Source organism: Vidua chalybeata, chromosome 4 (assembly GCF_026979565.1).
Source record: "Vidua chalybeata isolate OUT-0048 chromosome 4, bVidCha1 merged haplotype, whole genome shotgun sequence".
Lineage (NCBI taxonomy): Eukaryota > Metazoa > Chordata > Aves > Passeriformes > Viduidae > Vidua > Vidua chalybeata.
The window spans coordinates 31,271,298-31,286,145 of NC_071533.1; the positions used below are offsets into that span (position 1 = coordinate 31,271,298).

The window sequence follows — 14,848 nt, forward strand, 5'->3', positions numbered from 1 at the left end:
ATTTTGGCAGATAAACAAAACCAATGTTTTTGGGTTTAAAAGGTGCACGAAAGGACTTTCAAAGGCAAATTGATAAAGCATCCCACACAAAAACTGATACAAGGAGCAATCTTGCTGAAAGTAATTTAAATATCATATCACAGAGTCAGAAAAGTTGGTCTACTTAGCTTCAGCACCTGGTTTGAACAAGAATCTTGAAACCATAATTCTTTAGCATTTCTGCGTGAGGTTTTGTGAGAAAGCCTTGAATAGTAGCACTATTATTGCATCTTCAGAAGTTAAACAGAATGTAAATGTTTACAATTTTTATTTTCAGAATTTGAGTAATCAAAATGAGACTATTTAAGCAGCTAGCATCTGAATTGCGAATTTTTAAGAGTGTCAACCCAGTTCTTTGCTAGAAAGGAATTCAGGTAACAGCTTGCATTAGATAATGTACTCGCTAATAAAAACCAAATATTTGTGTTTCTATCTTTTTTTCTCCACACTCTCTGTTGTATCATCTATGGGTTTTTCTTCTCCCCTTCTGCTGAAAAGGAGCTGTAAGGCTGTTCAACCAGGCAGACACAGAGCAAAAACACTTAAAGTCTTTTAGGAGCCAAGAGATCTGCAGTTAACGTCCTTGGTGCTTCTCCATGACTCCCATGCTGGCCACAGCTGACAGGAAGGTTCCAGGAATGTGAGTATCTACAGAATCCATAAAAACAAGGCTCAACATCAGTCATCAGCTCCCCCACCTATTCCTCTGGGGAGAACAATTACTTGTGACTGAAGACATTTATTGGGCATAGGATAAAATCTACAAAATCCAGGCTGTGCTATTTGGATTTTGTCTGTTTACAGGAGCTACTTTGTCCTACCTGGTTGTTTCCACTGTTTAGACCCATTAGAAACAGCCATTATTGCCAAACAGTGATGCTTACATTAATGCAATTCAGGAATTCCTAGCTTAAAATACACAGTAGCATTTTAAAAAGATCTCCACAAAGATGTAAGATCAAAACTTGCAACGTTTATTCCACATTAGAAAATCGCAGGCTTACTACCCACTTATGTCAATTTCCAAGCATCCTTGGCATTCAGCTGTCATTACCTGTAGCTGTGAAAGGCACTGTTAGTTGCTTGTTAGTAATTCATTATTAATATCTTCAGTCAGTTTTTACCACACCTTTTGCTTAGAAGTAACCCATGGCCAGGAGCAGCTGCTCTGCCTGGCAGGACCCAGGATGCAGCACCAAGCAGGAGAACTGCACCCTTCACTGCTCCCCTCAGCTGGTGCCTTTCCCACATCCCCTCCTGGGTGAGAAATGAGCCTCTCCAGACTTTCAGCTAGGGAGGAGGTGGAGTGCCAAATCTTCTGAATGTCTGAGGAGAGGCGGAAAAACGAAGTCCTGGCAGAAGTAGTGAGAAGATGAAGCCTGAGCATGGAGCCGAGGGGAGGCACGGAGCTCAATGATGGGTGAAGATGGCACAAGAGGGTGGCAAACAGAAATGGTGCTGATTTTGGGTCAGACCAGAGAGACAGCCCTGTGAAGGTGATACAAGGAGCAAAGGGGTAAGGAGCTCAAATGTGGGTCCATAGCAAGCAGCTGGGAAGGAAACTGGTTCAAGGAACTGGCAAGGAAGAAAGTGAGCCAGAGAGTGGCAAGAGAAAATAAACTAGTCGTAACATTTAGAAAACATTACTCTCCATATCCCACATGGTTCCAGAAACTCCCCATTACTCTGCTGCCACCAAATAACTACTCCAAAATTCATGACCAGCCTTTTTCTCCTAGCAAGTCTACAGAGAGGATGAGACCTCCTGCATTTCCTACAGTAGAATCTTCTGTAATGGAATTACATCTTTTGATTCTTCTGCTGAATTATGATGCCAGAGGCTATGATTTCTGTCTTTACCTTGACTTGCTGTTCAAAAGCTCTTTAAGTAAAAAAAACCAACAAAAAACAAACAAGCAAACAAAAAAAAAAATCAAAAATGAACAAAACAAACAAACAAACCCAAAAAGAAAACCCCAGAAAAACAAAAAAAAAAGGACAACAGTAATACAAAAACATCCCCAACATCCCTTCAAAACACTTCTGGTTAAAGACTCAAAACTCAAGTAAACCAGGTTTCTTGTGTGACCATAATTCTGTGTTCTGATACAGGGTTAATATTCAGACTGGAAAATTATATGTCACATTTACACCAGAATTTTTTCTTACTGAGTAGGTGTTTGAGGGTTGAGACAAAATAAGAAGCCACCTGAATATTTTCCAGAACTGGTATCAGAAAGTCATACTAACTTGTAAAAAACTCAAATTTTCATCAGAATTCATTTTCACTATGGAAACAATAACAGAAGATGTTATTTCAACCTGATGGCTTCACATCCACACAATTTTGAACATTCTGAATGTTTGTACAAATAGCATCACATTAATTCCTTTCCTTTTTCTTCTTGTGGATTTACAGTAATGCAGAATTAATAAAGCAAGTGGAAGTCCTGGCAACAGAAGACTTTTCCATTTAGAGCTGCCTTTCAAAATGATAAGGAGAAAATCACCATCCTAACTTTTCCCATTAAATTGTATACTGACAGGTACAAATATGCAACGACACTGAAACATTTATTCTCCCAAAATTAGCATTATTACTTTATTTTGTGATTCATTACAATCTGAAAATCCAATAGTCAAAAAAATAAACTAGGCATAATGTTAAAACATTTTACAAGCAAAATACTTTACTGTTTCCATTTCAATTTGCATGGGGTGGGATAAGTGTACTGGTTAAAGAATAAAACATACAGAAGAACGATACCATAGAGTTCATCAAACTGCACTGCAGAGTGTTACTTTTCTGTGAGTGAACAGCACTTCAGCAGCTGTTTCTGTCAATGGAAAACCCTACACTTCACCACTGACACAGCTGCCTTCCCACGAACATGATGCATCATGATGGCTTCAAGCCACTGGTTCCTTTTCTTACATTGTAGGTAATTCTCCTTTAAAGATATTAAAGAGTTAAACAAGCCAGAATGCATCCATCTATGCTCATTTCTTTTCTACCTGAACAAAGGACAGTATGGAGAGGGGGAATTTTTAAATTCAGCTTCTGAAACCGGTTATAGTAACCTCTGTCTCATATTTTTAGTCTCATGGAGCTAGCAAGCTTAGAGCTTCATCCACACATCTCTGTCTACTATTACTGTGAATCCAGGTAAAAAACCTGTACTTTTCACTTTGTAGAAACAAACTGCAAAGAGATCATGCTTCTTTCCCACTGTAGTCATATCTCTGTTCCTCCAACTGTATAAATCTGGCTTTAAAGTCTCACAAAACTAAAAAATAGTTGATCTAGGTTGTAATAAAAAAAAGAATATTAAATACCTTTGGTAAAAATAGATATATTTAACAAGTTTAGAAAAGCAAATAGTTATATCGTCAAAAGGAGAGTATAAAAATGTACACGATAAAAAAAAACAAACACACAAAAAAAATCATCAGCCATAGTAGTAAGAATAAAGGCACTGATCTTTTCAATGTTTGCTTCCTTAGCTCACGTTATTGTCCAGTCTTCCTTCTAAAAGGCAGGAGCTTTACTAAAGCACATGGAAAAATCCAGTCCTTCCTACCAGCATTAGACAAATTAAATTTAATTCGGAAAAAGACAGTCTGTTTTAACTCAAGTTTATACAACAGAGAACACTTTGATTTAGAGTACGTAGAAGTAGCTGAACACAAAGATTTCAGGTGTTTTCAACCAGAGGCCAGATGTACTCGAGCTGTAGAAATGAGACAGCCAGCAGGATCAAGTCTCCATGATGTCAGCCTTCTAAATCTATTTTTTACTCCTAAATTATAAATCCATGTATTGCCAAGAAACTTGTGGGGGACAAAACAATACATATATTTTAAATCCCTCATTGATGCCTTTCTCCCATCCTTTCACTGGGCCTCCAAACAGAGCTGTCACACAACATATAATCCCAGTTTGGCTTCTCCTCTTTTTAGAGCTCACTGTAAATCTTCAAGACGGAAGATCCCCAAAGCAAACAACTGAGATTACAGAAGGAGATAATGCACAAGCCCCATAATAGAATCAGCCATTGATTGAATGTGCTTTGAAAGAAAACAGCACAATTATATCATGTTTATCCTTCAGTATTCCTTTTGCACACACAGTCACACTCCTCGTGGTGTTCCAAGGGTACATCTGTCAATGATTTATGCAATCCCCGGACACCAATCCTTGGCTTCAGCTGAAGAACCTGAAGGAGAAGAAGCCAAGCATCAAGAAAACAGCAAGTGTTTCATCACACACCTAGACTATGAGCTAGATTGCACTAAAAACCCACTGGATGACAGGAAGAATATTAAAACTGAATTTCTTCATTAATGCCATTTACAAAACTGATTAAATCATGTTGAACATGATTAAATCATATTGCTTTACCAAAGAAGAGTCTTGCAATTTCAGATTTCCACTTAATTTTATTTAAGAGCAAACAGTAGAGTTAACCCAATTAGAAAATTCTATAATAAATAATTTCAGCTATAAATTTATAGCAATGGAAATGAAAATTATTTGTTTCTTCATAAAGTTGATATCTACCACTAGAAAAAGAAGAACAAAAGGTATAATGTGTCTGAAATGCACCAGTAAATACTTCAGAAATTAATTGCTAGTTGCACAGAATAGTATATTAACAAGGAAGAGTTCACTTTTTTCAATGCAATACCTAATTAAAATGCTAAAAATTATTTATATTAAAATATTAATGTTGGTGCATTCGTTTTATTAAAAATAAACACCCTGATTGGCTTTCAGTATTTCCAAACATGAAAATTTAAAAATAGTGCAAACCTCGTGGTATTTTTTGGTGACTTTTGTTGGCACACATTGGCACTCATTGCAGCTCTGCTGACAACAGGCACAGTTTCCACCACAGCGTTTCACCAGCAGACACAGCGGCCAGAAGATGGTGTCCGTTCTCTTCAGCTCCTCCCTCAGCGACACCGAGAAGTTGCGCGGGGTGCAACTGTACAGCCGCGCCTCCTCCTTCAGGAGGTTCAGATCCACCACTGCAAAGAGACAGGGAGAACGGCGCTTGCCTCATCTGCAACCCAAGTTCCTTTGTGGCAGATCAACTTCAGCGGTGCAGAACCCATGGGGAAGGTTCACTTTTGTGCAGGTTCAGCACAGAAGTACAGTACTGCAGTTCCATGAATACCATGAAACTTAAATGGAATGATTGCTGCATAGTGATATCAACCAATTATTTTATAACTCTGGCAAAGTTGGTTCAAATTAAAGCAAGACTTGTCTGCTATGTTCCAGTACATGTTTTATCAGATCAACTCTAATGGAAATCACTTTGTTCACACAAATACTCTGAGCTCCAGTGTTGCTATTCTATGGTCATTTTGGATTGGAGAAACACACACAGAGCAATTAAGAATCTTGCAAGGTTTCAAAGACATTTTTAATTCACTTACAATAAAGCGTTCAAACTTCTTCCTTGTTACAATTTCAACTATTGCTTCTTTGCTAGGGTGCTGTAATTATAAGAAAGAATGAAACCATTCATATCTAAGCAGAAGTCACTTTTATGGAATAAGAACTTCAAGAAGTTGTCATCATCAGGGAATTCTGCACAGAATAAATAACTGTACAAGATTGTATATCTATATAACTATTAGTAGGTTCCATTTTCTCCTTCCTCTTCATAACAGCATATACATGAATTTCTGTTGTTTCTCTAGGGTTCATTTTCTCTTGATGTGTCTTAAATAAAAGTTCCTCCTTGTAAGCAACTAACTTGAAGTTGCCCTTATAGGGCACCAGTTTCCCTATAAACTGGTTCCACTGTATCATACTAAAGTTTCACTTTGAGAATGGTTGAACAGCAAGTTCATGAAAAGATCTGAAAGACGACAAGCTTTATGTTCATCTTAGCTGCATAGTCAAGAGCTAACAAGCCTTGAAAGAAGCAGGGAAAAAATTGTATAAGACTGGGGAAAAAAAGTGAGAAGCAATGTAAATTGAATTTATTTCAGAAAAGTCAGACTGTAATGATCATGATCTATGATGTTTTGTCTGAATTGATTTTTCTCCACACCTACCATTAAGGAATAGAAGTGATGTCTAATTCACAGGGATACTACTCTCTCTAGTGAAAAACAAAATGGTAAAGAGAAAATGAAAACCCTAAGATAACATGGCTATTGAGATGAGTGAAACAGAGGCCCCGAATAAAGTGACAAAGACCTTTAACCAACTGGTTTTAAGCTAAATCAAGAAAAAAAATAGGGGGGGGGGGAAAGAACCCAGTGCATTAATATAGCTTAAAAAATACTTTAATGTCATCTATTCATAAATAAAAATATATACAATAAAGCTAAAATAAGTATCTGATCTGAATCACCCTCTAGAGAAATACCTTTTTTTCCCTCTCTACTATGTAAAGAACCTCAAGAGGTCATCAAGAACTTCAGCCTATCAAGGCAAGATAATTCCTCCTAATTCTATTTAAACACATAAGACATAAAAAAAGAAATTGGAAGCTGAATTTCTTTAACAGAAATGCTCACTGTTACTCTCCAAGGAGCAGATCTTCAGAGAGGAATTTCAATCCATGTTCCTTCAAACATTTCTTTTGCAGGCATATCCTTATACTGGCACCCATAAGTAAGGAATTATTATTGTGAAAGGTCAGTTAAACACACTGAAGCCTTTTCTTTGCTTGCACTCACAGTGAATGCCAAGCTGGGGAACCTCATTCCACCACTATCAGGTTAACATAGGCTCCTAAATAAACAAACTGAATTTTAAGAGGGAGGAGTGTGTAATAACTCCAATAAAGTTACTGATAGGACACCAGCCTGCCTCCCACACTGCAAGAGCATTCCTTGGAGAAAGTTGAGAAGAGAGCAGAGGAAAAAAGAGACGAAACTTCCAGGGGAGAGATCCACTGTGAGAAACCAGAAATTATTTAAGCCCTTCTGATCAGCTAATAGCTCTAGGCTGAGTCACTTAAAAGGCGGATATGTCTACCTCCATTAATCAAGGACTGTGGACAGGAATGGAGTATTTCTTTCTTCTGTAATGTTTTCAAACATATAATAAGTGAGCTGTCTGAATGAGGATAAAATGCCTGAAGCACACTGTGAGAAGTGCTAGTTTTGCTCATACTTTCTCCTGGAAGATTGTTTATGCAGAGACTGATATGCATTGTGCAGGGAATTGGAAGGAGCTAATCTTACGTGCTGGTCAGCCCTTCACCATGAGATATTGAAAGTGAAAGTGGGCACTGACACCTCTTCCAGCAGGCCCACGGAGCAGTGGGAGAGAGATTCTTGTGTGGTGATGTCCTCCATTGCCTCCTGCCTTCTGGCAGCAGCAGAGGAATGCATCCATTTCCATACCTACAGCTAGCTGTAGGTATCGAGAAAAGGGCAATGCACTAAAATTAACAGCATGTTACTCACTTTGTCACAAAAAAGAAATTAATTTGAACTCAATCCCTCAGACCTGCAGACATTAATTTTAAAAGGGTTCTCTTGGAGAACACACAGTCAGCTCTTAGCAGATGTCTTTCAGTGTGCTGTACTGTTACAACAGGCTTCAGGAAAGATGAACTAATGTCATGTTTGATTTCCATGCTTTAAAATGTACTAAGGTATATTGCTATGATACCTCACAATGAACCCTTGCCCTATCTTATGTAATCCAATTTCATTAAAAGGTCTGTGGCAAATTTATCTAGTGCTTATATAGTCACTTCTTTGAAGTGTGTGAATGAAGCTGTTATTTTTTCAAAGAGTAGCTGTCTGTTCAAAATTTATTTTAACACACTGTGGGCACGAAACTAGATGAGAGAATGTATATATTCCCTTAAAAGTGTTTACTTAACCACAATAAAAGGTTATGTGGATTTCCCAAGTGCACTGAGTTTCAGTACCTGTTATAATGTGAACATTTAAACACTCCTTCAACTTGGCTTCCACTCATGTATCATGTTTGACACAACAGTCAAGGTTCTTTTGTCTAGCACTAGTTCAGGAGGAGTGAAAGGCTCTGCAGTAGCATATAAATGGAAACACTAAAATAAAAATAAGTGAAGGAGAAAAATCTAGATGCAGGTAGGCCTACAGTAAAGTGTATTTCAGGAGTGTGCCTACACTGGCACACACAACTGAACCAATCCATGTTCACAGCAGCCTGAAATTAATTGTGTTATGCAACTGACAATGCAATTTTCTGGCATCTTCTGGATGTGTATCGAGTACCACAGGGAAACTTCTTTCCCAAAACATTTTTCCAGCTGGATACTGCTCTCAAAGTCAATTAAACAAATGAAATTCCAGTTAGGGCACTTGTGTGTGAGCACAGATAGCAGCAGAATGGTTTTCATTGCTAAGCACTTTGGAGATGCTCCTGGCAATGTAAGTTTCTTACTGGCTTCTACAATAGGAGTTATTTCAAAATCTCAAGCAAGAAGAGAAGTATTAAAAAAAAAAAAAAAAAAAAAGTGACATAACTGTACAAAAACCACAACTGCTAAGGACTATGCTTTCACTGGGACTATTTTTTTCCTCCTTAAGGAGATTTCAGAGCATGATCTAAAGATTATACATAGATTTCAGTGGGAAGTGATGAGATAATTTTTTTTTGCACAGCAAAATATATTTTATTTTTCAGCATGTTTAATAGTATAGAAGAATTTAGGACTATATTTCGACATCAAAGCCTCTGAACTTGGTTTTTCTTCTTTCCTGACTAGAAGTTTTTGGAAGCATTTTATCCAGAGAAAACATCAGAGACAGAAATTCTCTGGAATTTAGGTTGTCTAAATATAGTTTTTTCATACAAATTATTAAGTAGGAGTAGAGGATAATTCTCTGCATAAAGTAAGATACACTTCTTTATGACAACAGGACAGCAATTTAGCTTTTACACTGAAACACTGTAAAAATGAAACTGATCTAAGCATGAATCAAAGAGTTTGAATAAAATGCAAAATTTTAGGATATGCCCTTCTCACAAACATTTCTTACAAAGGTTTTGAAATACAGCAACATGTTGCTTGAGAGAATATCTGGGGAAAAAAATTAAAAAGAAGAAAAAGATTTTGCTTTTCCTATCTATTAAATAGTCCTATGTCATTTCAACTGGACATATTTTCCACCTCAGGCTATTAAATTACAGACTAAGTAATGGAGTCTGAGGGTGGTCTCTAACGCAAATGTGGCAATATCATGATATGTTTATTCTGTGAAAAAATCTATTTCAGCATCTAATTAGAAGTCTTTAAAAGATTTACTCTGATAGTTTCTTTCTAAGATGTGTCTTGCAGGGAGGTTCTTTTGTCTATATAGATGTTATCCACCACCTGCATTTTGTTTTTCTCCCACTTACTGTGTGCTTCTGGCATGCATTTGGCAAATACTAAATCTCTTTAATTAAGGAAGTGTTAAATGACTATCTGAGAGCTTTTAAAGATGTTTCCTCCTCTTTGGCTCATAATTCAGCTGCTCTATGCACAGCTATAGCACAGCAAGATGGATAGGGTACAAAGTTGATTTCTGGGCTCTGATCTAAGAATTAACTGTCAAACCCTTAAGTTTGAGCTATGCAAGGTTCTACTTCCTCCCTTTTCTTGCTGATCAGATGATAACCTTCTAGTTTACATTCACCAACAGGGAAGGCTGTTCAGTTATGCTCATATGTTTTCCTTTTCATGCTCTGTGGTGGACAAGGAAGGTGGCATTGCCTTCACGCTATCCATCCACATGTTATCCATAAACATGAAATAGTGGGTAGCATCTGGTTGGGATGTGGCAGGAAATTCAGGAGTGTCAGATGTAGAAGGAAGAAAATGAGTTGCTGATCAATAGATCTACAAAATTTGAAAACACAGTCTACTTTACTTCTGATGAAGTTGACAACTGCATGATCAACCCAGACATGAACACATGGTATTTCCTAAGGTGTCATCAAAGAGAAACATTTAAGTATTGCTCTCAATTCATTTCATGTAGAGACTGGAAAAATTGTAGGGAAATAAAAAATCATGCACATGATACAAACGTAAGACATTACCTACCTAAAATTAAAATAAAGTTTTTGCCCTCCATAAAAAAAGAAACCCACAGATTTCAAATATGTTACCCTATCAAGATGCCCTGCCTCCAGGTTTCCTACAGGAAACTGCTGTGTTTGCTTTCTTTTTTTTTTTCTTTTTTTTTTTTTTGTTAATTACACTTTGCTGCCCTATCCTGCTAAATTCCTTTAAGTTTTGAGTTGAACTATTATCCTTTTTCAATAATACAATGGTGAGGACAGTAACAACAATGGTATCTGCCCTCTTTCTAATGTATTCCTTTCTTGGAACCAAAACTCAAGGTGAAGAACGCTCTTAATTCTTAGTCAAGAAATCTTACCCATAGCAACCTGCAAGACCAGACAGAAGAGTAAATTACCTCTTGACTTCCTCCCATGAATGTATGCTTTCCCAAGAAGTTGCCACGTTGGCCTGTACAAATCTTCCAAATCCAGCTGCCACCGCTCTGGTTCGAGATAGCGGATAAGGTCTTCCACGGTGCTAAAACCAGCAACGGCGTTGTTTAATACATCCAAGGGCAAGGCTGATGGGGGTAGCAGTGATGGGCTGGGTGCTTCTGTGTGGTGCTGCAATCAAACCCAAGAGAAGAGCACCAGTCAGAGGGTTAATGGATCTGCTGACAAAGTGCTGTGCTTTGAGTTACATAGCTGGGAAAGTTTATAAGCGGATAGCTTGTTTCCAAAGTACAGTTTATCTAATAAGACAAATGACAAGAGTCAAAAAGTACCTAATCATTCTTCAGCAATAATTGTAAACAAACTTCCACTGCAGAGTTTGCCTACTTCTTATATTTCCAGCCTTGCAGCTAGCATGCCACTACACCTCTCCTTTGAAGATGTTCATTGAGTGACGGATGGGACTTTAGAAACAGAACAAAGGGTGATTTAAAAATATGGCCCCATTTACAGGCATTTCCCAAACCCCTCTAGAAATCTGAAACATTTCACGTTCTGCCTCAGAAACTTAGCCACAATCTTTGTCTTCTTGTCCTTCAATGCAAAATATTAACATACCCCAGTACAAAGACAGCAAATATTCTTGCTCTCATCTATAAATAAAAAAAAAGCACCAGTTGTGTTTCATACAGTACTAAGAATTACTGAACAGTAATGAACAGAGTAATAACAACATCTGGCATAACTAAAATTATTTCTCCCTTACAAAGAGAAAAAAATGTTCCAAATGAAATCAAAAGTATTTAAACATTGAAATTGAGTCCTCACAAAGTACTTTACCACAGCACAAATCTCACTGACAAGCTCAGCAGACAGGAGTATTTTGTCACAGACAATTCAAGCAAAGTGAGGCATCTGTTTTTGTTTACAATCTGTTTTAAAATTATGCATTGATTTGTATTTTCAAAACAAAAAAAATGGCAGGAAGGTAAGCCTAAGTAGAAAGCTGCTTCTGAAACCTGCAGTTTGGGCTTCAGGCTTTTCTTTATGCAGGCATTATGTCCACAGTACTGCACCAGAGCAATTCATCTGGATCACGTGAGAAAAATGAAGAAAAAATTGAACGTGCTGCAGATTTAGGGGATGGAAAGGAGGAGAATATGTGTTGTTTAAATATATATCTATATTTAAAATTCCTCATACCACTTAATGCCAAAATGGTGCTCTCAGTACTGTAATGTGAAGTGTGTATATCCTATAATTTTTTCCAACTGTAATGTCAGATCAATGGTAGGTAGTCATTTACCTTTTCAAAATGATCAGGGAAATTGATGAGAATTGTAGCAGTTTTGCTGGAAAAGAGGATTTAGTGCAACACTCAACAGAAGTTTTCTAAAATACATATTCCGGTGGTAGCTGTATTATGCAATAATAATATTTTATTTTCTGCCCTCTAAATTCTATTAAATATGCAGTTTTGGTTTCAGCTAAATGTGTGGTTGAAAGAGCAGCAAATGGGAGTAACCACCATGGCCTTCCTATTTTTTGCTTCAAGGCTTTCTCTCTCTACAACTTCAAGAAACGCAGCCACTAGAAGGATTTGTGCTGCTTTTTAACTGGAAGTCTTGCAAAAATAGTCCAAAACATAGATTAAGTGTTCTGCTACTGTTAATTTTACAATATTTTCATCTTGGTAATAATTTCCAATAGAGTTGGTGAAACAGTTGTTTCCCATCCTGGATGAACGTAATTTTCAAAATATTAAAATATTTCTTCTTCTCTTTGCTGTATTGCCTGCATTAAAATAGCAACACATTGACCCATTATGATAATAAACCAACAGATTCTGGTCTATAATTTAAATAGTTGCTCTTAACAAAATATGCTACTTAGCAAGCTTCTGCTGTGACACTGTAATTCAGATAGTCAAAAAAATAAACATTTCAAAATTTTTCTTCCTGTTTTTCTGCACAAAGCTGTAACAGTCACATTTCCTGGTTTGAAGGTGCAGGGTTTTACTAACATGAAAAACAAAGTCAGTGGTAGAACTAATAACTGAAATAAACAAAAAAAGCTTCTATTTTGTCTTCAGCTGAAGAATTTACTTCAGTGTCTTACTTCTGTAGGATTTTTGTTGCCAGAAAAACAGGTGGATTCCAGAAAGAAATGTATGGATCTAGAAGCTATTTCCATATTTACAACTTACAGCATCCACACTAAACAATACATATGTAGCAAATAATCCATCAGTTTATGGTATACTGGATTCAATAGGCATTTTTAAAATGTTGTGAGGATATGGTGAATCACTGCACTTAATTGTAACACAATTAAAGCTGCCATCACTTTCTAGTCATTCTCACAGCAGGCCAAAACAGAAAGAAAAAGTAATTGAAACAGCAAAATCATACAACTTTGAATGTTTTAGAATAAAGTCATTAGGATCTCAGGATTAAGAATGCTTTTTCCAATAATCTTTAATGTTAGTCAATTTATATGTCAGTTAAAATGTCCCAAAGAATAAAGATAATTGATATCATAAAGCTATAAATGCTGTATATTGAATTTGTGACATAATAACCTTTATGAAATCTCAATTCAATAAACTGTTCAAGATAAATGGTACTTCTAATTATACTTTACATTGTTTTTACTTGCTAGTGGATACTAATTATTTTATAATTTAAATATTTTGGATAGAACATCCAGGGCCACATAAGTGGTACTCCTTCCAGTGACTAAAACTATATATTAGAATACTATACAATTTATAATTTCACTTGACTTTCTCAAAGTTTGTCATCTATAGGCAGAATTTGCACATACAATAAGGTTTTACTCGCAGAGTGGAAAGCAGAAATGATTCGATGCAAGAAATTAAAACTTGACTTCTTTGATGGTACACACCTTTTAGAGCAAGCAAATGCAGAACTTCAGCGTAACTCAAAAGTAACATCATAGCTGCTGAAATGCTTCTTACCTGAAGCTTTCTGTCACTTTATAGTAAATCTATCACTCCTGTTTTAATTCAATCTATATTTCTCTAGGCAGTCCTAGCTGGATACCTCACTCTGCAGCTGCATGGCTGACACGCACTGGTGTTCTCACGCACCCTCTGTGCTGTGCCATGACACCAGCAGTCAGTGGGTGTCAGAGAGAGTGCTGCCATTTCACAGCAGAATGGTGCTGGGAAAGCCTCCCAGGGCGACCACTGATAATCTCTAGCTGTTTTGCTGCTCAGTATTGATGGAGATAATGATCTGATAATGAAGCAGCCATCTGTCAGGTGGACATTTATTCTATAGATGGTATCACCTAATTTACTCCACAGAAATTTCTCATGTCTCCCCTAACAGGTCATCTCAAAAATAATCAACCTTTGATTTAACATATATTTATTTATCTGACAGGGGAGATACAACCCAAGAGCGCAGACACTTCTGCTGTCCAAATACAGCAGCTATCCAAAATATCTTTCCTGATGGAAATCGTTTTCTGGGAAGTGATGTTCTCCACAGTCTGCTATAATAAATACTAATTGACAGTAAACACTTACTCTGTCATAGCAACACATTTTCAACTCATGTCAATGTTTTAGGTTTGAGATCACCTTTCTTATTTTTTTTCCCTGAGCATGAATAATTTCTGTCAAGATAGATTTGACAAATGCATCAAGTTCTTTATGTGATTCCTCTATAAAAGTCATACTGTGTTTTCTTTTTCTGTTTTTCTGACCAGGAAACAATTTCACATTACTTTAATAAGCATAAATATGCTTAGAACCAAGATAGAGGCAAACAGTTGCATATTTACTGTTAGTTAAAATGATTCAGGATGAAAACCAGAGCAGAAAACATTAAACTTCTGCTGGCCTGTACAACAGCCAAGAATGACAATTGGTGTTGGATGAAACGGAATTTTCTTCAGGTTTGTTTATATTGTATTTCTGCACATGCACTTAGCCCTTTCAAAACAAATACCACACTGAAATCCTCTAAGTTGTTTACAAACATACAAGACAGGCCAATAGATAAAATTTAGGCAACAGTAAAAGATATAGGCTTGGAAAAAAGGACGGAAATAATACAGATTAATGTCACAAGACTATCCAGCCCAGAACATCACACATAACAGTGCCCCAGAAAAAAATTAGGGACTAAAATGCATCTTATGGTGCTCACAATGTTAGTTGTGCCCTATTAAAGGAATCAAAACTACTCCATCTAGCCTCCTTCTCAAAGGGAACAGAGTAGGACACTACTGTAAGTAGAATAAGAAGTCAACCCTCACTGAAGCAGCAGATCTGAACAAAAACTTCAACAAAAAAATTTAAAATTATTT

General features: G+C 36.8%; 1 protein-coding gene across 1 annotated transcript in view; it reads right to left on the minus strand.

Annotated features, from left to right (window-relative positions):
* Positions 1–2,625: 2,625 nt before the first annotated feature.
* Positions 2,626–14,848, minus strand: part of PDGFC (platelet derived growth factor C) — a 120,436-nt gene continuing 108,213 nt past the window's right edge. Inside the window, exons 4-6 of the mRNA XM_053940704.1 lie at positions 10,471–10,678; positions 4,853–5,070; positions 2,626–4,256 (exon numbers count right to left, since the gene is read on the minus strand). Coding sequence (XP_053796679.1) covers positions 4,140–4,256; positions 4,853–5,070; positions 10,471–10,678 — 543 coding nt within the window. The 3' untranslated portion in view covers positions 2,626–4,139. The remainder of the gene's footprint in view (positions 4,257–4,852; positions 5,071–10,470; positions 10,679–14,848) is intronic.